The sequence below is a fragment of the Sphaerodactylus townsendi genome, linkage group LG07 (genome assembly GCF_021028975.2).
Source record: "Sphaerodactylus townsendi isolate TG3544 linkage group LG07, MPM_Stown_v2.3, whole genome shotgun sequence".
Taxonomy (NCBI): Eukaryota; Metazoa; Chordata; class Lepidosauria; order Squamata; family Sphaerodactylidae; genus Sphaerodactylus; species Sphaerodactylus townsendi.
This window is the reverse complement of record NC_059431.1, coordinates 30,066,832-30,091,319: the sequence shown is the minus strand read 5'-3', so window position 1 is coordinate 30,091,319 and position 24,488 is coordinate 30,066,832. Positions and strand designations below refer to the sequence as shown.

At 45.0% G+C, this 24,488-nt stretch overlaps 1 protein-coding gene across 7 annotated transcripts in view; it reads left to right on the top strand.

The window, feature by feature from the left end:
• PDE4D (phosphodiesterase 4D) overlaps positions 1–24,488 on the top strand; it is a 565,399-nt gene that overhangs the window by 476,336 nt on the left and 64,575 nt on the right. For 5 of the 7 annotated variants that reach the window (XM_048504158.1, XM_048504156.1, XM_048504160.1 and 2 more), the window contains exon 6: positions 21,792–21,904. The exons of 1 other annotated variant lie outside the window; for it this stretch is intronic. In XM_048504158.1, the coding sequence (XP_048360115.1) occupies positions 21,792–21,904 (113 nt within the window). Of the gene's footprint in view, positions 1–6,649; positions 7,694–21,791; positions 21,905–24,488 lie in introns of those variants that run through there. One more of the 7 variants, XM_048504163.1, reaches the window with a different exon arrangement.

Here is a 24,488-nt window from a genome sequence, read left to right as displayed (position 1 = left end):
TGATGATTTCCTAGAAAGCCTCATTGATTGCACCAATTTCCTTCAGCCTTTTCTCTCGTCTGCTTTGCTAAAACTGATGAGGTCAAGTGAAGAGTCTGCTGACTTCTTCTCTGGTGCAAGTTCTGGCAAATCTTAAGATGACCCGGAAAGCCTCCGCTTTACGCAAGTACGCTACGCTAAGCCTTCGTGTGTGATTGATGTGTTTAGGTTTTCTTTGTGAAGAAAGATGAACTAGCCAGTGAAACGTACAATATTTTCCTATCCTTTTCCCCAACCTGGTCAGTTTCACTTGGAGGCCCTGAAGAAGATGACCATAAGTGGGTCACAATTATAGAAAAGGGACAAGTACTGGGGAAAACAGTGTGCCTCTTGAGAGTTACCAAAGAGGGGTTAAAAGGTGGAAGAGCAAGCCCAAAATAAATATGTGACTAGACTGCAAAATCACCCTTTGGTGAAACAAAGGCTCATTCCGCACATGCAGAATAATGCACTTTCAAACTGCTTTCGCCTCTTTGAAGTTTAAAAGGAATGGCAAAATCATACCGCAAACAGTTGCGGAAAGTGGTTTGAAAATCCATTATTTTGAACGCGGCGAAGGGGCCAAACTGTTCACAAACAATTCAGAAAACCTGGGTTGTAAGTGTAGTTCTACTTCCGGCATAATCAGCTTAAATCACGCAAAGGCAAAACACCACAATAACAGTCGCCCACTGTCTAATGGCTGACCTGGAGACTGTAAAAAACGCCCGGCCTTCCAGGCCTTCAGCTTATTCGCATTGGGGGGGGGCTTAGCTGTATCGTGAGCCGCGCAGCCGGCCTCTCGTCAGCTGGCCGCTGGGTCGCTGCTTCCCCAGAGCTCTTGGAAGCGGCTCTTTTTGGGGAAACGCCGCTTCGAAGCCGTTGCCAAGCCGTTTAACGGGCAGCTGCTTCAGCAACGCCTCCCCCACCCGTGACTTTACCTTGTCCCCGGGCCTCTGAGCGTCAGCCACCGGTGCCTGGGGACAATTTTGACGCCTGCAGAGGGCCAGGGGGGATGGTCCCCAGGCCTCGTGCTGACGCCACGAGGCCCGGGACATGTAAAAAAGCAGGTTGGCTGGGCGCTGGCGCTCGGCGGCGCCGAAGTCGCCTGGCTGTCTTCCAGGACCAGGGCCCGTGCGGACGGTCTCAGCGTCAGCCGGGTCGGCCAGAACGCCATCGACCCGGCCGCCTCGGCCTTGGTATTAAATGGCCATAGTGAGTTAGAGGCACTTTAAATAGCCCTTGTGGAATATCTCTGCATGCCTCTCTCTTGTGAAGATACATACATCTTCACCCTCTTCTTTCCCACGTGGCTTATAGGGCCAGGCTAAGTTGTACAATACCATCTACAAATGAGATCTCCCCCATTGCACCAGGGGACTGTTACTGATCCCAGGAATAACTTTGAAAGGCTTAAGTCAAGAGATGCTGCCTAAATCATTTTTCATTCTTCTTTTCATACTAATGTGGATAGGTTGTGGTCTGGTTTTGTCTGCCTGATTTCTTTTAGATGGTCCTGTACAATGACTAGATCTGGTTTGGCTACAGATTGCTGTTCTGTCATGTCCCAGATGAGGGTTAGTCTTGATCCAGTTTTTCTTATCTCTTATGCTGCTTTTCAGGATCCAAAAGAATATTGCCAGGCAAAATTGCATTGGTTCCCACTGGCCAGATTTCAGACTTGATGTAAGCTGTAAGAAAGAACTGTTCATGAGATTTTTTGGGGCTTACACTTCGAATAATAATTCATTAGTTTTGTGGTTACCTTCTGTTCTGCTATTTCCCTCTCTGAATCTTAAATGTTCACAGCCAAATGATGTATGTTTACTTGCAAGCAAAGGATGCATTGGCTGTTACTCCCAAGCAAATGTGAGATCAAATTACAATTTCACCTTCCACCACATGTTTCTTTTCAGTAGCAAAGGGATCAGTTTTTCCTATTTGTAAAACATTTTTTCAAAGATGACTATCTTCCCCAGGATTTCATTTGAACCAGTACTTGCCATTCAAACTGTTTTTTATCTTAGTTCTCCTCAATGGAACATAAGAAGTTGTAATATTAAGAGCTAGGTTCTAGTAGCACCTTAGAGGCCAACACAATTTTCAGGGGGTAAGCTTTTGAGAATCAAAGCTCTCTTTGTCAGATTTGATGAATCTAGCTTTTCTACTGCAGATAAAAATGACAAAGTCCTTTTGCTAACTACTATGGAGCCTGCACTAGATTCTGCAACGTACTCCCTACACCTTCCAGTATCACCCAGGCAGGGTAACCACTCACTGACCAGGTTTGTCAGATTTTTCCCACCTTTTCACCTCAGGACTGAGGTGCATGGCACCATATTCCTAATGTGATACGACGGAGCCACTGTTTGCCCTATTGGGAAATCGTATGTGTAGCCATTGCCAGTGTGCAAGGAGTAGTTGCTCAGGACCTATTCAGGCAAGAAGAATGAAGCAGAGGAATGCATAAGCCAACTACATGGCCTGCATGTACCCTTTCAACTTTATGACCCTATGTATTCTATTCCCCTTCTGCACATGTGCTATCATCCAGCTCTGAATCAGAAAGCTGCACATCTGAGAATTAAGTTTCCAGTGGGAAACTCCCAGATCATGCCTGTTGCAAGTCCACATGGAGGAATACATGGGCTTCATAGTATGTGACGTGACCTATAATTCCCTGGTGTGTATGAGCCTTATTGGGATTGGGACCATGGCTCCTAGAGAAATGACCCTTAAGCATTCTCCTCCATGCTGCTTTCCCAGCCTGAATACGTCCTGTGGGGCTGCTTCCCCAACAAGGCTATCTCAGGGCCATGTCAGGTAGAGAAAAGATACAGGGGGAGGCTTGATCCCCTTTTCCATGTGCACCATCATCCCAACCTGAATTGGCCTTTCACACACCTGGGAACTCCCAGAACAGAGTCAGGCAGGGGCAGACACATAGGGAACATGAGAACTTTATAATGTGTGATTGGGTCTTATTGAGAGGCCACGACTGGCCCCAGTAAGCTTCATGTCATAGTGAGAAATTGAACCCAGGCCTTCCTGGTTGTAGTAATTCTAACCACTACCCTGCCTGGCTCTCAAGAATCTAGGACTAATGGAAGGGGCTGTTTTTTTTCTGAGGCGCAAGTATATGTTTCCTCAAGGGGACGGTGACTGAGCCCAGCTCTGTTAATTTGTGGAAATTGAGTACTGGTTTCCTTTTTAGATAACTGTAACTCACGATTTTTGCTCTTTTTACATTGTGTTTTCTCCAGTGCCCATAACAACCCATGTGGCGGTTTTTTATTGTCACTCCCTCCTTCCCTCATAGTTTGAGTTTTCTGGGAATGGTTGACAATCATAATTGTGAGTAAAGCAGAACTCTTGACTAAAGCAATGCCCTTGTGTGACATTTAGCTGAAAGCACTTATTGATCCAGGCAGATTCAAAGGTTGAGTGGGGATAACTGATTTATGACTGCCATGGACCTGTGAAAAGACGACAGAAGCCTTTCTTCAGCATGCTCCATATCTTACACATGCTTATCTGTCTCTTTCTTAGAAACACAAAAGGACTCTGGCAAGGAGGATGCTTATTTGGAGAAGTATTACTACTGCTACAGGCTACTGTTGTGAAAGAATAAAAAAGTTACTTGTAGGGAGGCCACGGCAGGATTGGCTAGGTTTTATTCCTGACTCATGAAACAGCAGGTTAATTTCGGTTGTGGTTTTGTTTCATGAGGTGTGTCAGAGGCCTGCCTGTTACGCCAAACAAACCATTCCCAACTGGCCCTTCCTCAACAGTTTGCTGGGTGGTTGTGAGCTGAAATTTGCGGTGCTATCTCTCAGATTCCCTCGCCTGAAGGCTGGGTTTCTGAAGGAAAGGAACAAGGAGATGTACTATAACCAACAGGTTGACTCAGAAAGATGCAACCTGTCAGCACAGATGAAATGCCTGACTGATAAATAGACGCCATTTTAAAAGCATCACACACACACCCTCTTTCACAGGGAAGCAAATCTGTTGGTGATCCCTGGTCTCAGAGTTATCCTGTCCTTGAACAGGGCAAAGATGTTTTTTTTTCCAGCCCTGGCCTGGTAGAACTCTCTAGTCTAGTAAGGTCTGGGTCCTGCAGGATTTGGCTCAGTTCTGCAGGGCTGCAAGACAGAGATATTCCTCCAGGCCTATGGTTGAAGGCAGTGACTTTCTATACTTCTAGCTGGCCTCTCTCCATTTTCTCTCCCTTTCTTCTTCTCCTACCACCAGATTCCCATTTTTTTCCTTTTTCTTTAGCCATATCTGAATACAAAGATTGGAGGCATCAAAAGATACTGAAATGGATCAGTAGGTTTTAATGGGACTCTTGTTTTATTCACTCCTAATAATTTTTACTGTGAATGCATAATGTATAGAATTATGGCGTGCGTTCATTGTTGGAAATCATCCCAAGCCTGAATTATATCAGGGGAGAGTACGATATCAATTGAATAAAATGAAAAATAAAATGGCAGTCTTTGGATCTGGCAGACAGCAGAATAGTCACATTGTGTCTTCAGTACAGTTCTGCATGGAAACTGCAAAGATGAGCCACAGAGAATGATTAGAAGGTTTCTAGGGGCTTCAGAGCCCTCGGAGCACTTCCCCGCCCCCCCAATCTGGAGTGGAGAGTGGGCTAATTTCCCACCAAAATGGACACAGGACAGACCTGGGAAGAACACTTCTCCTTCAGTGTCTCCTCGCTGCCATGGAGAAGGAATAGGCTTTAGTTAAGTCCTTAAATCTTTTACCTCAGAAGTCTTTATTAAAATGGCACCCCTCTTTGCAGCTGAAATCCTGATGTTGTTTCAGAAAGGCACCATCACTCAACTCACTCCACCCTTTCCTGAAAAGGGTTTTTTTTTCTCTCTAGGTATTTTCCTGTTGATAAGAAGGGTGGTGGAAAGGGACCTATTCTGGACCTCAGACGTCTTAATATGTTTTTGAACATACGTAAATTTAGGATGATTTCCCTTTCAGGCATCCTCCCTTTATTATCTGGAGACATCTGATTTGCAGTCCTCAAAGGATGCCTGTTTTCATGTACATTCACCAAATGTTTTTGATTGGTTATGTGCATGTTTTTAGTTTTGTAAACATTTTTTTTAAATTGTAAGCTGCGTAGGGAGCCATTTTATAGTAGAAAATTGGGGAACAAACCTTGTAAGTAAGTCACAGGGCCATCCTCAGCAGAGTCACACCTTTTTAAGCTGATTGACTTCAAGGGACTGACTGTAAACTCACATATTTGTGCTTAGGATTAGCTTTAGGCCTGTATAGTTCATAGATTGATAGGTGATGCTGCCTTATCTCTACCAATGATAGCATTCAACCATGAGATTCTCTAGACCACATCCTAATGAGTAAGATACCTGATCTACTCTTTTTCCAAATCCTGACAAAAGGCTATACAATGTTCTGGAGTAATGAACAGGACTATACGATGCTGCAAACCATCCTTTAAATCTTGAGCAGACCCTTGTTTTCATTGCCGCTCATACACACTATGAACGTTGCTGCATATCTCATGAGTATTACGTGAAGTAGTAACACTGGCATTGAAGTCCCTGCTCCACATTCATGGCAAACTCACCCAGTGCAGTAGTTAGATAATTAAGACCAGAGAAGATGAGTAGAAAAGGGCAGAGGGAATTCCTTCACCCTTGCAGTGTATAGGTCCGTCTCCACAGCTTTTGCCAAGACCTATGTTTTGTCCAATATCCGTCTGTGTAAAAATATGGCCTTCAGCTGTATAAACTAAAAGTCCCAGGGAGTGTGGTGAGTATTGCATGAGGGAGCGGTCTTCAGCAGTCAGCTGCTCCTGTTGCCCTTGAGGCGATTACATTTTCTTCTGAACAAGAGAAGGCTGTTTTGACATGCCTCTGAGGCCAGAACTTGAGGTCATGCCCACATCAGCCTGTCTGTGGCCCACAGAAGATAGCACTGTCTGGGTTCAGAAGGACCTGCATGGAATGAAGGAGGTGGTGTTTGAAAGAAGTCCAAAAAAGTGTGGGCATCAGAAAACTGGAGTGTCCTGCTATCACAGATGTTAACTCTGACCTGGGCTTTCATATTACCTGAGATCAAAGGCACTGTCTCCCTTTTTCCACACTTATCACTTTTATTTCCTATCTCACCTGACAGGACCCCCTGTGTCTCCTCATCTGAAAACCATGGAGTTTTATTTTCTGACCCTTAGCATTTTAGAACCCAGGGCACACAGCTAAAAAAGTATTGCTGAACCACCTGTGGCTATGATGTGTCCCTATAGAGAAGCTTCTCCCTGCATGTGTGTTCTGGTGATTCAGCTATATTAGATCAACTTGACATTAAGAGCCATTCCCTCTGTTGTTGATTTTTGGGGTGGGGTTGGATTAGGATCTCTAACAGAGAATTCTCTGTATCCGCACTAAGCTACTGTTCCCATAGTTCTTTGGAAAAAGTCATGATAGTTCAAGAATTATAATGATTTATCTGCAGTAGTAAAAGTATACACTCAAAAACAGGGAGTAATGGACAGAGTTTAAGCTCTTCTTTTTAGGACTATGACTATTGTTGCTTCTGTACATTTTGGTGAAATGATATAGAAAACTTTTGTAACCAATAGAAAATGGGAGCCAGGCCCAAGACGGCTAGGAAGGAAGACAGCAAAGTGTGGTGCGTATTTCTCTTGCCTGCAGAATGGAATCCTTGATCCATGTGACTTGTCAGCGTAAATAACAGAACAACCGGCTGTCTCTCCAGAGCCTTTGCAGATCAAAGTGCAAATGCTGTTCTCCTGTTGTGTTCCTGCAGACTGCAAAAACATCTTAAGCTTGCCCGCCTATCTAAACATTGTAGTTGCAAGACCAGCTCCATCCCACATAAAGTGGCTCATACCGGAAGAGATTTTAATACACAGACTTGGTAGCCTTGCACCTGTTCACCTCATGATAAATCCTGCACTTCCTTTGGATCAGTTTCAACCATTTGAAAGCAATTGCCACTTGACTCACTTTAGCCAGGTATTAGTTTAGCTCCACTAACCTGCCAATAACTTAAGCGGTAGATATGGCACTCCAGTTTTGACTTTGTTTTGTTGCAGAGTGCAGAGTAGGGGTGCCAGCTCCAGGTTGGGAAATTTCTGGAGATTTGGGGGCAGAGCCTTGAAAGGTGGGGGTTAGAGAGAGAGGAGTATACATCAATGAGGCATAATGCCATAGAGTTTATACTCCAAAGCAGCCATTTTCTCCAATGGAACTGATATCTGTAGTCTGGAGATCAGTTTTAATTCCAGGACATCTCTAGACACTACCTGGAGGTTGCCAAAATTTTTATTTCTGTAGACAAAAAAGCAATTGTATTACAATAGGAACACAACCCCAGAAATCAAATAATTTTGATGTTACATTTGTTTAACTCCACCATGTAATGTATTGGGCTAAGAAGAAAAAATGTCTGCAATAGAGTAAAACTATCATTGGAGTATCACTATCATTCAGGATCCTCTGAAGATGCCAGCCACAGATGCAGCTGAAATGTCAGGAATGCTACTGGAACATGGACATATAGCCCGGAAACTCCAGTGATTCTAGCCGTGAAAGCCTTTGACAATACATAAAACTATCATGATTGTCAGTCGGTTGGCCTCACTAAAGAGCTGGCATATCGTTCACCACAGAAACATGTTTTGAAAGTAGTTAGTAATATTAGATAATTATTAGTAATATTAGATAATTTTGTTAAAATTTTAGGACAGTTTGTGCTAGTTTTCTAAAATCTCTTGTTTAAGCCATGTATTTTGTTTGTTTAAAATTGAAATTAAATCTATAACTTTTAAAAGGACAGAACTAGTGAGTTATTTCTTATTCCAAAGGAGAGAGGCATATATATTTAAAAGAAGAATTCTGTCTTGTGAGCGTATGTTTTCGGACTCAGCATGTTTTGGTATTGTCAGACTCGATGATTTCTGCCACCACAAATATTTGTGTTTCTGTGGCATGTTTTCTACCACAATACAATAGAATTTTGTCTTGAGGAAGAAATATAACACCAGGGGCACACGTGTTATTTTGTAAGGTTGTTTGAGGGTAAAGCAAGTGCTGTACATTTTATTAATTTACTTACTTCACTTATAGTTAACCCTTCCCACTGAAACTTAAGGTGGATTGCGAATAACAGTAAATGAAGTAAGGACAACATGAAACATACTGGTAGAATCAACAAAATTAGACAATAAACATTACAACAAAACATTACCACAGCAATCCTGAAGGTTGCCAGCACTACTGCAGTCAGCTACAGCATAACTATGGAAACTCTAGTCCACTCCCCAGCAACCATGCTGTGGCGTTCTGTGGCAGCATTGCATGGAGGCAGTGTGACTTTGGTAGACAGGACAGCCAGAACTAATCAGAGGCTGGCCAGTACAGGGGGTGTGCCAAGCATCCATCAGAGTCCTGGAGGAGAAAGGTGTGGAGCTAGCTGGCTGTCGGCAGCAACCCAGAATGCCCACTACCATGCTGGCGCAGAGCTCTGTGCCTGCATTTGCGCCAGTGCGGAGCTGCCGTGGAGCTCCACAAGTGCCAGAGAGCGGTGCAGTGGTACTGGAGCCCTATGCTGGTATGACTGGCTCTTAAGCTGCCATCCCCCCTTTAGGCTTAAAAGGAAATGTTTGTAAATAAACAAACAGATGGCATACACAATGAAGACTATCTTAAATTTTAGAGACGTCAACTTATTCATTTCATGCAGGGGCTCTCCAGAACAACATGCTGTACAATATGAGCAGCTGCTCAGGATAAACACACAGCAGTTACTTTTATAGGTACAAGACTGGTACAGCAAGGCCTTGATTTTGTTTTACAATGGGATTAAGTCATGCCACTGTGGATACCAGGTAACTGAAGTTCTACTCTTTTAATGATTTCTCTTTGCTGTCAAAGGGCAGAAAAAAATACGTTTGGTGTCTGCAGAGGAGGAGTTGAACATTTGCAAGTAAGAACCTCCAGGCGAGAAGGGCAGGCTAAGGCCTTCCTTTGCCCATGGATTTGGTGATTCTGTCTTCCCCTCTCCCTCACCTTTTCCCACTGTGTATTTGCCTGCAAAATGCACATGATGTTTTCTGGGGCAAGTCCATTTGATAAGCTTCACCTCACCCATTTCGTCAGCCAGAATTCTATCCTGAAATATTATTCTTAATGGGATCATTGTTCCAGGATAGAATTCTAGCTTAACTGTAACCGTGACCTCAGTTATGTGTCCCGTAACTGAGAGATGAGGAAAACTGGACAGAGATGAGGTAATTTTTTCTTTTTAATTGAAGAAGAATGAAGTTTATTTTATCAAACACAAATGCAAATAAATTAAGTGGTAACATAGAGTTACAGTGTTTTACTCAATGTCATTAAAAATGTGGAATTTTATTTAAAAGAGGATTAGACTGATTAATGGTGGATAGATCCATCAGAAGCTAATAGTAGTCATAGTGACTAAAGAGAACCTCCACATTTGGAGACAATCAACCTCTGAATCCCAGTGCGAGAAGGCAACATCAGAGGAAGAAGGCCTCATGCTCTATGCTGTAGTCCGTGAACATCTGGAGAGCCATAGGTTGGCCATCCTGAGTCTGTGCCCTTTCATTGGCAATCCAGAGTAACTGGATTGTGTGAGACAGGATGCCATTATGTGAGACAGGATGCTGGACTTAGATGCACCATTGGTCTAATCTATCTGCGCTGTTCTTATGCTCTTGCATTTTCACTTTTAAATTTTACATTAGGCAGACTAGTCACAAATGTTGTTGCAAATAAATGCAGCACTTTGTATCTGGCTTAGTAACACCTTTATATATATTGCAGATGTTTTTCACAAGAGAAGTGGGGTATGTAGTTTCTCTTTTACTGCTGTGCTTGCCAGTACAGTGCAGCAACAATGGAGCTTCCACACAGCATGCTCCTCTGGAGTTTCCCTGCAGTTCCCTCTAGATTTGCCAGCCTCCAGGGGGACCTGAAGTTTTATCCAAACTACAGCCCTTAGTTCCTCTGGAGAAAATGGCAGAGGGCAAATGATATGGTATACTGTAGATTCTAAGTTAAATTCTGCTTCAAAAAATTCCCTGCCCATCAACCAAATCGCTCATTGGACGCTATATCTAAAACCTTGAGACAAAGCAAAGTAACATAATAAACTGCCTATTTTCAACTGTGTAAAAATATACAGAAGGCCGAAAATTGGCCATCCAGTGCCCCCTTCCATACCTTGTTTTCTTATGGTGAGATGAAGATGGGTATTTCAGGGACTTCCAAATTAACTAAGCATTCTTAGATTTCTTCATTATTGTCCAGCTGTCCTCCACAAGAGCCAGGGCTATTTGGGCCTGGTGGAATGCTCTATCCAGTGAGACCAGGGCCCTGCAGGACTTCTCTCAATTCTGCAAGGGCTGTAAGACAGAGATGTTCTACCAGGCCAATAGCGGAGAACAGTAGCAGCAGGTTATGTTTCCACCTGTAGCTGTCCTCCCCTCCCCCTGCTTTCTTTTTCCTTTCCTTGTTTGCTGTATTGTGGTTTCTGTTTTAAGGATATAGGGCAGGGAATTATCCTGAGTCTGTTCCATCCTTGGTTGGATTAGGTGCTGTGTGTGTGTGTACGTGTGTGTACTGGTGTGTGTGCGCGTGCATACGCACACTTTTAGACTATATTCTTTTTATTGTATATTAGAAAATTATTTTTTATATTGTGTACCGTGAGTCTGCGATGGTGGGGAGGGCGAGGGAAATATCAAATTATTATTATAAATGATGATGCCAGATTCCAACCAATTAAAGCACTAAACTGTGTTCTAAACATAAGAATACATTCTTCTGGAAATCAGGGGCCTGCAAGACAGGTTTTACTACAGGCTTGGCTTCAAAAGTCTCAAATACCTCACAGCTTGGTTCAGTCCAGACTACCTTGTCTGATTGACATTTCTGGCATAAACCAGTTTAAAAAGCAGCAATCTAGCTATACTGTGTCACAAAATGCCTGAAATATACTGCCATCCCAAGGAAAGATTGCAACTGCTTCTTGGTGATTAGGAGTGGCCATTTCTCATTCGCTTCCACCTCGGACACTAGGGGTTGTATTTTTCCCTGCCTCGTGTCCCAAATACACAACTCCGGTTGGCCAAGCTGATACCTGGGAGTTTTCATGGTGGGACTAGTATCTTGCAAGTGCTGCAAGGCAGTCTGCACATGTTCCAGGTATTCTTCACAAGTATTGGAAAATACATCAGTATCATCCTGTTAGCAAACTTCAGCCCTTGATAAACAGTTCATTATATGCTGAAAGGTCATTGGAGCATTTTTAGCTCAAAATGGGAGAACTCAAATAGGCCCAGGTAAGCAGTAAAGGCTGTTCTGGCCAGTGCTTCAGGTGCCAACCCAATTTGCCAGTCAGACGTACTGTTAAACTGGAAACACACACACACCGCCCAAATTGGAGTTCATCCATCTGAGGCACAGGGTATCCATCTGGACCTCTTGCATTCAGCTTTCTGTAATCTGCACAATACTGTACCATCTGGCTTTTTGACTAGAATGGTGGGGTGGCTCCAGGCACTCCCGGATGGAGTAATTACTCCTAATTCTAGAATTTCTTTGATCTCTTTCCCCACACAGTGAGCCTTCCTCATAGCTTTATAAGGAACAGAAGCAGTGAGTGGGTGCTACGCAGTCACAATAGCATGCTCTGCTAGTGTGGTCTTTTGGGGCTTATGAGAGAAGATTGAGGCACATTTGACCATGATCTGAGCCCTTTAAGCAGCAGTCAGACAAGATACCCCACCTGTCTGCTCTCATCACACAGACAAAGTGGCCGGCTCCCTTCACTCTCCGCTTTCCTGAACCCGCGCAGCTTTATTCCTGAGAAGGAGACCTGGCATCTCTTGATGATCCCTCCTGCTGATGGTGGTTTGCTGGTGGTTTGGAGTGACACAGCCTTCTTCCCTGCTCTCCTCCAAGCAATTCATGGTTTTGACAGGTCTTTCAAAGGCAGCACTGGGACAGACACATGGATGGGCATAGGGGTGTCAGTCACATCTGATGGTACCTTTCCCCTCCTATGGGGAATTACCCAAAGAAAACCAGAAGGGTGCCTCGGATGTACAGCAATCTCCCAGAAGCCCTTACACCCCCTACACAAACCCTAGTCCTTTGCCTTTGACAACTTATAAATAAGACTCCTGAACAGTTTCGCCAGAATATATTCATTTCATGTTGATTAAGCTGCAATGGATAGAAGAGATTGTGGCTCCTGTATATCTCCATGCCCATCATCTTCTGCCTATCAACTTCTGTTTCCTCCTCCAGCAGCTGGAGAGGACATCCTTCCCCTCCCCTCTTGGGACAGAGGAAGATACTCTTCATGGAAGCGAGTTGCTTAGGGCTGAGTCTTCTCTGGGCAGTCCCTGCACAGATGGATGGTCTTCCGGTCTTCTGGGTGGGCTGGTGGGTTTAGGATGGGCAGGTGTGGGATAGCAAGAAGCTTGCAGCTGGGGAACCTTGTCCTAGTCATGCCTACCCTGTTTCTATGTCTTCCTTTGACCTTTCTGAACAACAATTCTAGCTTGTCCGTTTCCTTGGCCACTGCAAACAAGTCCTGAGGGTCTTTCAGCTTGTCCCCTTCTCTCAGGAGCTTAGGCAAAGCATCAAACGGAGTCTGTTTCACCAGCAGATTCACAAAGTTGTTGATGGTCTGAGCCTGCTCTCCAAGCAACCATCTCTTTAGCCATCTCTGTGCACAAACAGAAAAATTGTCCCAAACTTTGCCTGCCTCTCTGCGTTCTGTGAGCCGTCTCCTTGTACAGTTCTGCTGAGAGGCCAAAATGTGTGCATGCTCTAGTTCTGAAAGCATCAACATCCTGCATCTGGTTTGGCTCCACTTCCCCTAGAAAAGCCAGCAATTTCCCTCCAACTTGCGGTCTCAAAACTCATAGAAACTCTGTCCTGGCGAGGCTCGGATCTGCACAGGCCTCTTTTAAGTTCACCAGAAACAGTTCTACATCATTGTCCTTCACGTGCCAGGACAGTCTCTTGAAATCCACTTTTCTAGGTTGGTGGAGGGAGAAGGATCTGGCTGCTGAGTCCCCACATACACAATTCCACCACTGGCCTGCCTCAAGTCTAATTCTTTGCAATTTGTGTTCATTATATGCCAATAAAGGCTTGGTGCTACTAAAGTAAAATTTTGTGTTCATGGGCCCACTTTCTCTCAGCATCCTGAAGGTCCATCTTCTTCAACTTCATTTCCATCATTTGCATTTTTTTTCTACATGGATCACACATGCTTGGGGATTCAGGTTAGTTCCCATTCCTGGGCTGCCCAGATGGCTTCCTGTCATATTGCTGGGTTTCTCTCCCTCTCCATCCACCTTAGGGCCCCAAATCATAACACTCCATACTGACCTGCATTGGCTTATTTCCACCCCTGGGAAAAGGAGGCAGGAGTGAGGGGTATACATGAGCATAGCGACAAATTTGTTGTGAACAGTTAGAATTGAACTGTATTATGTTGTGATGACACCTATTGTTGAGATATCTGGAAGAAGTCCAAGTCTGGTTAGCTAGCACATGAGTTCCCAGAATTCTTTTGCCATTGTACAGTTGTACAGATGTTCTACGAATTCCCACTGAAGTGACTGAGATTAGATTTGGTCATCAGGTTGTTCAGTTCTGATGAGAAATCTAAAGACCTGCCACTTACCTGTCTTTTACAATACCTGCCAACGTAATGAGCTGTAGAACTATTTATAAATTTCCGTAATGTAGGATCGTGCACCACTTTACCATGAGTGTAATAATGATAACTGAAGTGCTCTCAGATCCTTAGAATGTTCTTATGCTCCCTTAGGAAGTCATTTTATATGAATCTAAGTGTTTCGGTAATGTATTTTAATATTACTGAGGAAGTGGGATATGGGGGCATAATTCAGTAGCTGAGCACCTGCTTTGCATGCAGAAAATTCCAAGGTTTAGCTCCCAACTTCTCTACTTTAAAAAAAAATCTCACATGCTGGAGGTGGGACTTTTCTGTGCTTCAGACTTAGTGGAAAGCAGCTTCTTGTGTCCACATGGATTTTCAGTAGAAATGCTGCACTGTCACAGATTGTCACAAACATTTAACTTTTACATTTTATTTTATTAACTCAAAAAGTTTTCACTGGCCACAAAGGATAGACACTTGTGACAGAGAAGTCTGAATTTCCCAACATCTAAACTTTGAGGAGTGTTGAAAGCTAGGCTGAAGTCCATTAAGGAACCAAATAAATCACCAACTAGTCTGGATTCCCCTGAACTTCTTTAGTATGTGCTTTATCTGTATTGAAACCACCACATTGAGAGTAACTATATCACCCCCAGCTGTCTTTTCTTTTTGTTCATGCTTATTCTAAAATGTATACCAATATGAGAATCAGTACTTTTGTCTAGACATGTTCCTGGTAGAACCTTGAGAACTTTCTACTCCAAGGATGTATATCAGGGGGACTTCAATCCCAAAACCATTTTCTTGAGAGCTTAAGGGATAAAAGTTACCATAGTCATCTTCTTGTTTTCACACAATTGCCTCTCAAAGTGTCTCTCATCAGTCAAGAGACACTGGAAATAATCCTGAAAAGGTCTTCTAGGAGGTGTCTCATATTTTCAGTGGGGCTTATTCCAAGGCTGAATAGCCCAGTTTGGTCTGAGCTTGTCAGGGCTTGAGAGCTAAGCAGGGCTGGCCATGGTCAGTACTTGGATGGGAGACCACCAGAGAAGACCAGAGTTGCTACACAGAGGAAGTCAACAGCAGTGGCAAACCACCTCTGCTCATCTGATCTAGAACACCCATGGCTGGAATCAAAATTAGTTGGTCGCTACTTGATGGCTCATTCTTTTTCTTACTCCTAGGAAAGTGTCCTTAGGATTGCAGCTATCCCCTTCCCCTTCGGTTTACAAATTCAGAAGATTCACCACGGAAGAGGAATGAGGGATGAGACAGAGGAAGGAGCTCAGTCTGGCAGAACAAAAACCAGCATTTCAGTTGGAGCCAGACAGACCTTTCCTTCCCACTGTTCTTGATGAGACAGAGGTGGTGCTATTATCCTGCACCCCATTATGCCAGAGGCTAGAGATGGCCAAGATCAGTCCCCTGGAGAAAATGGCTGCTTTGGAGGGTGGACTCTATAGCATTATACCCTATCATTATACCCTACCCAACGTGTGATTGGTGTTTGGAATGTGCTGCCACAGGAGGTGGTGATGGCCTCTAACCTGGATAGCTTTAAAAGGGGCTTGGCTAGATGTATGGAGGAGAAGTTGATCTATGGCTACCAATCTTGATCCTCCTTGATCTGAGATTGCAAATGCCTTAGCAGACCAGGTGATCAGGAGCAGCAGCAGCAGCAGCAGAAGCAGCAGCAGCAGGCCATTGCTTTCACAGTCTGCATGTGAGCCCCCAAAGGCACCAGGTGGGCCACTGCAAGTAGCAGAGTGCTGGACTAGATCAGGGGTAGGGAACCTGCGGCTCTCCAGATGTTCAGGAACTACAATTCCCATCAGCCTCTGTCAGCATGGCCAATTGGCCATGCTGGTGGGGCTGATGGGAATTGTAGTTCCTGAACATCTGGAGAGCCACTAGATGGACTCTGGTCTGATCCAGCAGGTTCTTTCTTATGTTCTTACTGAGGTATATCTCCCCTGCCCTTCCCAGGCTCCATCCACAAAATCTCCAGGGATTTCCCCATCTGCGCTGGCCACCGTAGATGTCACACCTTGTGAATTGGCTAGTCAGTTCTCTTTTTCATCTGCAGCCTTTTTACTTATTGTTCAGAAAGAAATTGACAACTACTTATCTGTGACATGCATTCAGTTGCAAATATCACAGATTCCCCTTCAGTCCATTAAAAAAAAAACCTTAGGAAAGTCCCCTTCGTAAAAGCCACAGTACTTTTTTTTTTGCACTGGCTGGAGCACATGTGGACAAACAGCTTGAAAGCACATCTGGCTGTGACAGACAGGATACTTTTCTACCCTCCCAAGGGAAAATCAGACAACTGATTGCCCCACAATAGTACAAGTCTGTCAGTGGCATGAGACCCCGTTTGCAAGTCACTTGGGAAGGGCTTATGACCAAGCAAAGACTGATCCAAAGCTTTTATTGGCCTAGAAAAGTAAGAAATGTGGCAGATCTCTTCAAAATGTGTCATCTTTGCCAAATTATGAACCAAAAGTCTCTGCCAATAATGGGAGTACCATTTACTGGTGTGGGAATTGACATCATTGTTCCATTGAAAAAGCCCACCAGAAGGGGACATAGATACAGCTTGATACTAGTTTACTTTGCTACAAGATTTCCTGAAGCAGTGCTTTGGGCAACATTGAGGCACAAACAGTGGCAGATGCCCTGCAGTCTCTTTTCTGCAGATTTTTCTAAGGAGATTGTGAGTGACCTTGGGACTTCCTTTATGTCCACTCTAATTCAGCAACTTTGGGACATGAGACACACCTGACTTCCACTTCATATAATCCAGAAGCAAATGGCTTACAGAAAGGTTCAATGGAACTCTGGGGAAAATGAGTGAATAATATATTGCAACCCAGCCAGATGACTGGGACACACACCTACAACATATGCTGTTTACCTATGGAGAAGTTCCACAGTAGAGCACTGGGTTCAGCCCCTTTGAACTCTTATGTGGTCAGCAGGGGTGAGGACCCCTTGACATCATCAGATAAGCATGAGAAGAAAAGACATTCCTGAACCGGAGATCATCATGCAACAGGTGAAAGACTTATAGACTTACCCTGTGTGAAATGCTGGCAAGCGAGAATCTTCTTCTTGCCAGCAAAAGAACTGCAAAGGTGCAGAGAGATGTTTTGAACCAGAAGACGGAGTATTGGTTTTGTAACCTAAAAAAGAAAACAAATTGCAAGCTGCCTGGGAAGAGCCTTTTGCAAGTGTGGCTAAGATAACGGATGTAAACTACCTTGTGAACTTGTTCCCTGAGGGTGATAAAAACAAGCTGTACAATGTTAATATGTTAAAACCCTACTTTGAAAGATGTCAAATAGCACTCCTACCTCATAAAGAGGGCGAAGCAGGACGGAATAGGGTAAGCCTCATCTAGGTATAGAGTTGAGAATGTAAACATTTCCTCTACTCTTACTGATGAACAGCTGGTACAGGTGAACGTTGTCTTGGCTGAATTTGCTGATGTGTTTTCCTCCAAACCTGGGAGAACTTGGCTTATTCAGCACAAGATCAATACAGTTGAGGCAGCCTCAGTAGCCACAGTCCCATATAGGATGAACATAAGAACATAAGAACAAGCCAGCTGGATCAGACCAAAGTCCATCTAGTCCAGCTCTCTGCTACTCGCAGTGGCCCACCAGGTGCCTTTGGGAGCTCACATGTAGGATGTGAACGCAATGGCCTTCTGCGGCTGTTGCTCCCGATCACCTGGTCTGTTAAGGCATTTGCAATCTCAGATCAAAGAGGATCAAGATTGGTAGCCATAAATCGACTTCTCCTCCATAAATCTGTCCAAGCCCCTTTTAAAGCTATCCAGGTTAGTGGCCATCACCACCTCCTGTGGCAGCATATTCCAAACACCAATCACACGTTGCATGAAGAAGTGTTTCCTTTTATTAGTCCTAATTCTTCCCCCCAGCATTTTCAATGAATGGCCCCTGGTTCTAGTATTGTGAGAAAGAAAGAAAAATTTCTCTCTGTCAACATTGTAGGCAAGGAGTAATGCCACCTGCATTGGAAAAAAAAATCAAAGCTTTTCTGGCTATATATATTTCACATTTGTGAGAAATATATCAGATAGAAAAACATGCAATAAGGCAAATTTTATTTGAAATATGGCCACACACACCCAGTGGTGTGAGGTGTGTGTGTGAAATGGCACCCTGGGCAAAATGGCGCTAGGGGCCCGCCCCCCCCCCATGGCACACTGCCCCCCACCCACCCACGCCCCAACTTACCTAAGTTTAGCCAGCTGCTTTTTGCAGCCTGGTGGGAACTACACTTCCCAGGAGACCTTGTGAGCCCCAACTCGCTTGCAAGGTCTCCTGGGAAGTGTAGTTCCCACCCGACTACTTTTTCAGCCAGCTGCATTTTGCAGGTTTCTACTTTGTCTACCTGGGAACCTGTGCTGCAGATTAGTTTCTTTAAAATCAACCCATTAATAAATAAATCTTCTTAATTGTTTATATATTAATCCAGCCTCACTGATCTCAGTAGTCTCCTGCACGCCAAAACTTACCTCACAGCAGCACCTGGAAACGGAGGGAAAGGTTAATAGTTCCAAATGAACCTAGATTCCCTCAGTAGGAAAAAAGGCTTGTCACACCAGCCCATGGGTATCAAGTGCTACAAACAAGAAGGCCTGATGTCCAGCGCCCCAAAAGTCACACGGAAGCTGAGATGTGGTCCTCAAGTCAAAACATTTGCCTGTGCCTCAACTAGCATCTGCATATCTGAGGGTTACTGGAGAGGTGAATGCCTTGGAGTTTTGTTAATGCTGTAATGAAGTGATTCTGGAGACATAGTTAAATGGGCAAAGCTTGGCAGTTCCCGCTGTGTTGTTCTGTTAATGCATTTCTGTCCAAGCTCCAAGTTGTTCCAGAGGAGAAAAATCCTGCAACATTTGGCAGTCCCTTTGTAATATAGACAAGCATTTATTGTTCATATGTACTGAGGCATTCCCTTGGTTATTTATGTATGGATTGTGTTGCTGAAGCATGTATAAAACCCAGCAAAATGTACATTAATATGCAGCAGCGGTTAGTCAGCGCGGAACATTCCTTAAAAGTGGCCTATGTTTTGGTAATTGCATTAAATGTCATCTAGAGAAATTTAGAAGGGGTGTTTAAAGTATTGAGGACTTCTCATTTTCCTACATTGCTTGTACTGCCTGCCATTCCCCTGTGCCAAGTTAGAAAGCCCAGAACACACACACACTTCCAAATATTTCAAGCTTGCATTCTAAAAGGTTCACAGGTACTACCATCTACGGACTGCAGTGCTGTCAACTTTGTGTTTCGGGGTTCCCAGAAGCAATCTGTAAACAACACTTTGGAGATACTGAAGATTACTTCAGCCTCTGACTGAGGAGCCTGTTCATGTCCCTCAATATCTCAGCTTTAACCTTTGCTACTTAGAAGTGAGAGAGAAAGTGGTGGTGGGGAAAAATGCAGAAATACAGGGGCATTTTAAATTATTTTCCAGAGTTGACTCTTGGTGGTCAAAATATGTTTAGAGGCTCAGCCTTTGTCAGTCCTGGCTAAGATTTACTCCTAACCTCCAGGTTTCTCTCCTCTAATTGCCACTTGACACACTCTTTTTGGAGTTTGGGGTGGAGTTGCTAAGGTACCGCACTGAAAGATAATTTTTCCTCCTTCTTCCAAAACAAACTGTGCATGGTGCATATATAATGCACACACCTTCCTCCAGGGATTTGGTTTAAAGTAAATATACTGAAAATTTTAGAAATGCCTTTCCTACTGAATCTTTGCTAAATTAACATATACGCATCACGTCAAAATTGACTTGTGCAAATATTAGCTGTAATTTTCAGGATGTATGGGAGTATCCTAAAGAAAATAGGGACCAAGCTGTAAACAGATTGAGTGTGGTCTGGTGGACAGTGTGATACAGTTCTGAGAAACCTAGGCCTAAACCTCACCTCAACTGTTGGGTGACCTCAGTTCCCTCTCTGAAATGTGAGAATACAGCCTGTCCCCCAGGATTTTACAGAGGCCAAAAGAGATTACAGGCATGGTCCGGTCAAAGTTAAGCACAACTCAGTCATATTGATTTCAGGGGAAGATTTAATGGCATGCTTTAAAGTCAGTGCAGGCTTTAAAAGTGCTTAACGTTAGCTGGATTGTACCCAAAGACTGTAAAATATTTTGCATATTAAAGGTGTGATTTACGTTATGAGTAACTGGAGGATGAAACATAATGTGATCTGATAATTGAAGAAAAGCTTCACAGTTTATGGTTTATAGAGGGGTAAGTAAATAAGGGGTCAGGTCAGTGTGGGAGCTGTGGGGGGGGGTGTCCCCCCACATACACACTTAAATGTCTCATGACAAAGCCTTGTTGAGCAGATGTTTCTGAAATTTTATAGACTCGACAGTATACCTCTCAGCCTTTAAAAATGACGACTAAGAAGTGCCCTCAGAGCAAATTTCATGGCCCTTGGAGCATGCCCTGGCTAATTATTTGGGTATACTCAAAAGGCCTCTTGGTCCAGTGGGTGGGGAAAAGTGCTAGAAAAAGCTGGTTCCAGCACCTGGCAACACAGGCTGCACGTGCAGGACCTAACACACCCCTGCAGGTGCTAGACAGAGACGATTCACAGCAGCATGCCAAAAGCATGAAGTCTGTGCCTAGTGGCAGATACCTGAAACTAGCATTTTTGCAGGCTGAGGGTGAGCTGTCGTCACCCCATCTAGGGCGGCGTTCATGCGAAGTCACTTTTCTGCCCAAGCGAATGTGTCTGTGTGGCCCCATAGCCGCCTGTATGTCCTTGCTCTGGCACAGCAGTCGCCCTCTGGCACGCAACGGTTGCATAAAACCGACCCCCTTTCTCCAGAGTGGCGCTTACACCCTGCTTGGCTTGGGCTAAGACCCACCAAGGTTAAGAGGCCTTAATCCTGTTTGATTTTCTCATCCCGCCGGCGCCCCACCCTGCAGTGACATAAGGAGCGAGGCTGATGTGAAGCAAGGGGATTTCTTGTCGACGTCATGCGCGCCCTTCAGGTGGCCAAAGGGCGCGGTGTGGCGCTCCACGTCTCAAGCGACAGGCGAAGAAGAAACTCCGACCGCTGGAGGGGGGGGGGGGGGGAAGGGGGCGGGAACTGTCCGCTTTGTGCTCCCCCCCCTTTTTCCCTTTCTCTCCTCAGGTTCCCCCCACACAAACAAACATCGCTTTGTCAAAAACACACTCTGGCTGCGCCTGTTCAAAGGAAAGAACGGCGAGGCGCTTGAGACTGGAACAATAAATGAAAACCAAACTGAGCGCAAGAGGAGGGGGGCGGTCGGGGCAGGCCAGGCGGGAAAGCGCAGATTCCTCCGTGGGGAAGGGAGGCAGGAAGGCGGGGGGACGAGGCGGGCTTCGCCTCACAGCTCCTTCCACGGGGGCTGCCGCTCCCGGACTCGCTTGCGCAGCTTGTGCTGCACGACTTGAGCAAACAGGAAAGGCGGCGGGCGCGCACCCGGCAGCCGCGGCTCTGATTCATCGTGCCTGAAGCTGCTCCCAAGGGCGAGGGGGGAGGAGAAGGAGGAGGTGCCGCCGCCGCCGCCGCCGCCTGCCTCCAGCCTCAGGGAGGGAAGGCGCTTCGCCCAGAGTCTCTCCTCGCTTGCAGGAGAGAAACTGGAGGAGACGCGGCTGCTCGCGCCCCGTGCGCTCCTTGCAGCCGGCGCGCCACGAGCTGCGGGACGGACGCCCGACGGAGTGGCGGCGGACTGCCTTCTTTCCTTCCTTCCTTTCCCCGGCTCCCCTCGCCTCCGAAAGTTGTCTTCGCCCGGCCTGGATCCCGAGAGGCTGGGGGCAGCCGGAGACCCGAGCCCGCCTTTCTCCCCGTTGCCCGGCCGTAACAATATGAAGGAGCAGCACTCATGTGTGGGCACCGGGCATCCCCCCGTGGCTGGGTACGGCAGGATGGCCCCGCTGGAGCTGGCTGGTAGCCCCGTGAAACGCTTGCGGACTGAATACCCCTTTCCCTATCTCTTCGCAGAGGAGGCCTACCAAAAACTGGCCAGCGAGACCCTGGAGGAGCTGGACTGGTGCCTGGACCAGTTGGAAACCTTGCAGACCAGGCACTCCGTCAGCGAAATGGCCTCGAACAAGGTAGGAACTCACGACCCTCTCCCCCTCCGACCCCCTTTTCCGTGCTCACTTCTTTGCTTTGCCTTGCCTGTGTGTTGTTCTTCGTCTTAGCCAGACTTGGCTACTTCTTCGCTTATGTGCCGCCCAAGACTGTGATGTTGGGCTGACAGGGCAAAACTTGGCCCAGAGAGTTTGAAGTTTTGTTCAAAGCAATGATGGCTGGCAGATTTAAAATGTAAACAAAAATGCCAACGTTTGTTCACAGTGATGGTGATTTGCAGATGTTAAATGTATGGGCATCTTCTGGCTTGGATACGTCCGACCCAGTTTTCTGAGCTCCTTGAGGCTGCCCTGTGAACTCAGCGGGACTTGCCTCCCTCTAAAGAAGAATGGGATTGGATTGAGTTGAATTCTTGTGTTCGGTAAATGTGTCTATCTGCAATTCTTGTGTTCTCTAAATATGTCTGTCTGCCTGTGCCTCATGTTCTCTTCAAAGTGTTCTACTGAAATTACTAAGTGAACCAGAGGGGTGCAAACTTCGCACTTATCTAAATGTTATGAAAGGTCTTTCAAACTGGACTGCAGCTGAGGTTGAATCAGAAGGCTAATTTGATAAGCAGTTTGAATCGAAGAGAAAGACAGGTCCATCGCTTTTGCCCATTGTGGGGCTACCGTTATAAATAAAAAGGAGAGGGAAGCAGTGTCTGACCTGAGGGGGTCCAAGGAGAAACCACAGTGTAGGATCCAGAACATTCCATTTAAATGTTGTGAGTGGACGCTTATGAGAATGCTGCAGGATGGGGAAAATTCATTTCCTTCATTATTTCGATAAGGCAGCTTACCAGCATGGGGTTTGTTTTTGCTGAAAGTTTCAGTAGCTCCACGGTAGTGGCCAATATGGGTATGGCCTAGAACAGTGATGGCGAACCTTTTCGAGACAGAGTGCCCAAATTGCAACCCCAAACCCACTTATTTATCGCGAAGTGCCAGCACGGCAATTTAACCTGAATACTGAAGTTTTAGTTTAGGAAAAACGGTTGGCTTCGAAGCATGCGTTACTTGGGAGTAAAAACTTGGTGGTCATCAGTGGCTTTGCTTTGAAGCAACCGTGTAACTCTTCTAACGGGTGAATCATGACTCTAGGAGGGTTTACTCAGAAGCAAGCCCCATTGCCAGCGACCGAGCTTACTCCCAGGTAAAGTATCGTTCTTTAGTTCTTCGCATGAAAATCCGTGGGGTTTAACAGCACTTAACAGGGTTACCTACACTGCTTCTCCAAAACTAGGTCTTAGGTTTAATGCTAACAATCGAGCCCAGCGGCCCAGGCCAGCCTAGATGTGTGTGTGGTGGGGTTGCTCTGTTTGCGCATGCCCACAGAGAGGGCTCTGAGTGCCACCTCTGGCACCCGTGCCATAGGTTCGCCCCCACTGGCCTAGAACACAGAATTCTGTTGTATGCAGTGGGAAAAAAAAGCAAGAAAGGCCTTGTGTATTGCAGAAACGGATTCAAGAACTCACGTACGTCATGTACAAGTGCTTCATATGCGAAGGTCTGATGAAACTGGAGTTGCTAGACTTCATACTTAACAGAACCAACAGTGAACATATTGACCTAGAAGTTAAGTCTCATTGATGTCACTGACACTTACTTTGGAGAAAATGTGATTAGGTTTCAGCAACAAGTTTAATCATATTTCCGTTAAGAACATTGGCACAAACCCACACAGCAATCCTTGAAAGATTTTTTTTTAAGCGTTAGTAAAATTTCATGCATGTGAGTGTGTTTTCCTGTATGGGATTAAGGTCTTCTTACCTTTGTTATTCTTTTGGTCACCTTTAGTTAGCTGTGTGAGATATCTCTGGTTGCTGTGCATCCACACAAGAATCAAGTTGTTGGCTCCACTGAGTTTTCCCTCTGTGTTTTCTTGAAGTTGCTCCGAGATCCTGGGAGTAAATCTGTTGAACTTAATGAAACTTGCCTTCTAGTAAAGTCACACAGGATTAGAGAAGTTAGGATTATTTGTTTGTGTGGGTGCTTCTGGGGATGAATGTAAGAAACTGTGCTGCTCCTTGGACCTGTTTCTGTTGCTCTGAATGCTAAGCTAAGCACACTCAAAAGTCCTCTTTCACACACTTAGCAAACTTCGTTTTGCTTCTGAGTGTAAGTTTGGTGGGAAACTATGCCCATTCAGGATTCCATGACACGTGTACTATGTGACACGTGTGTTCACACCAGATATTTCTTGTATTCACCATTTTGCCATTTAAAGTTTAAAAAATCTTACAAAAATACAAAACGGGCAAAGAGGCTGTTAGTTGAATTTAATTAATTAATTAATTAATTAATTGCTTAGAGTAAATATCAATATATGAGCTTTTTTGGTATTCTAATGTTCCCATTTACTACAAGCAGTGGCATTCCTGCCTAGGAACAGGGGGTACCCTAGTGATCCCCGGCCCCATTTTGGTCAAGCAAGCTACATGGGGCCAACATTAGAATTAGGGTCGCTATTGTGTGTTTTTAAATTTTTTAAAGTGTTTTCATTATTCTGGCCTGCAGGGGTGCATTTTTAAGGCTAAGCGGACACCAAAATTCCAGGGGTACT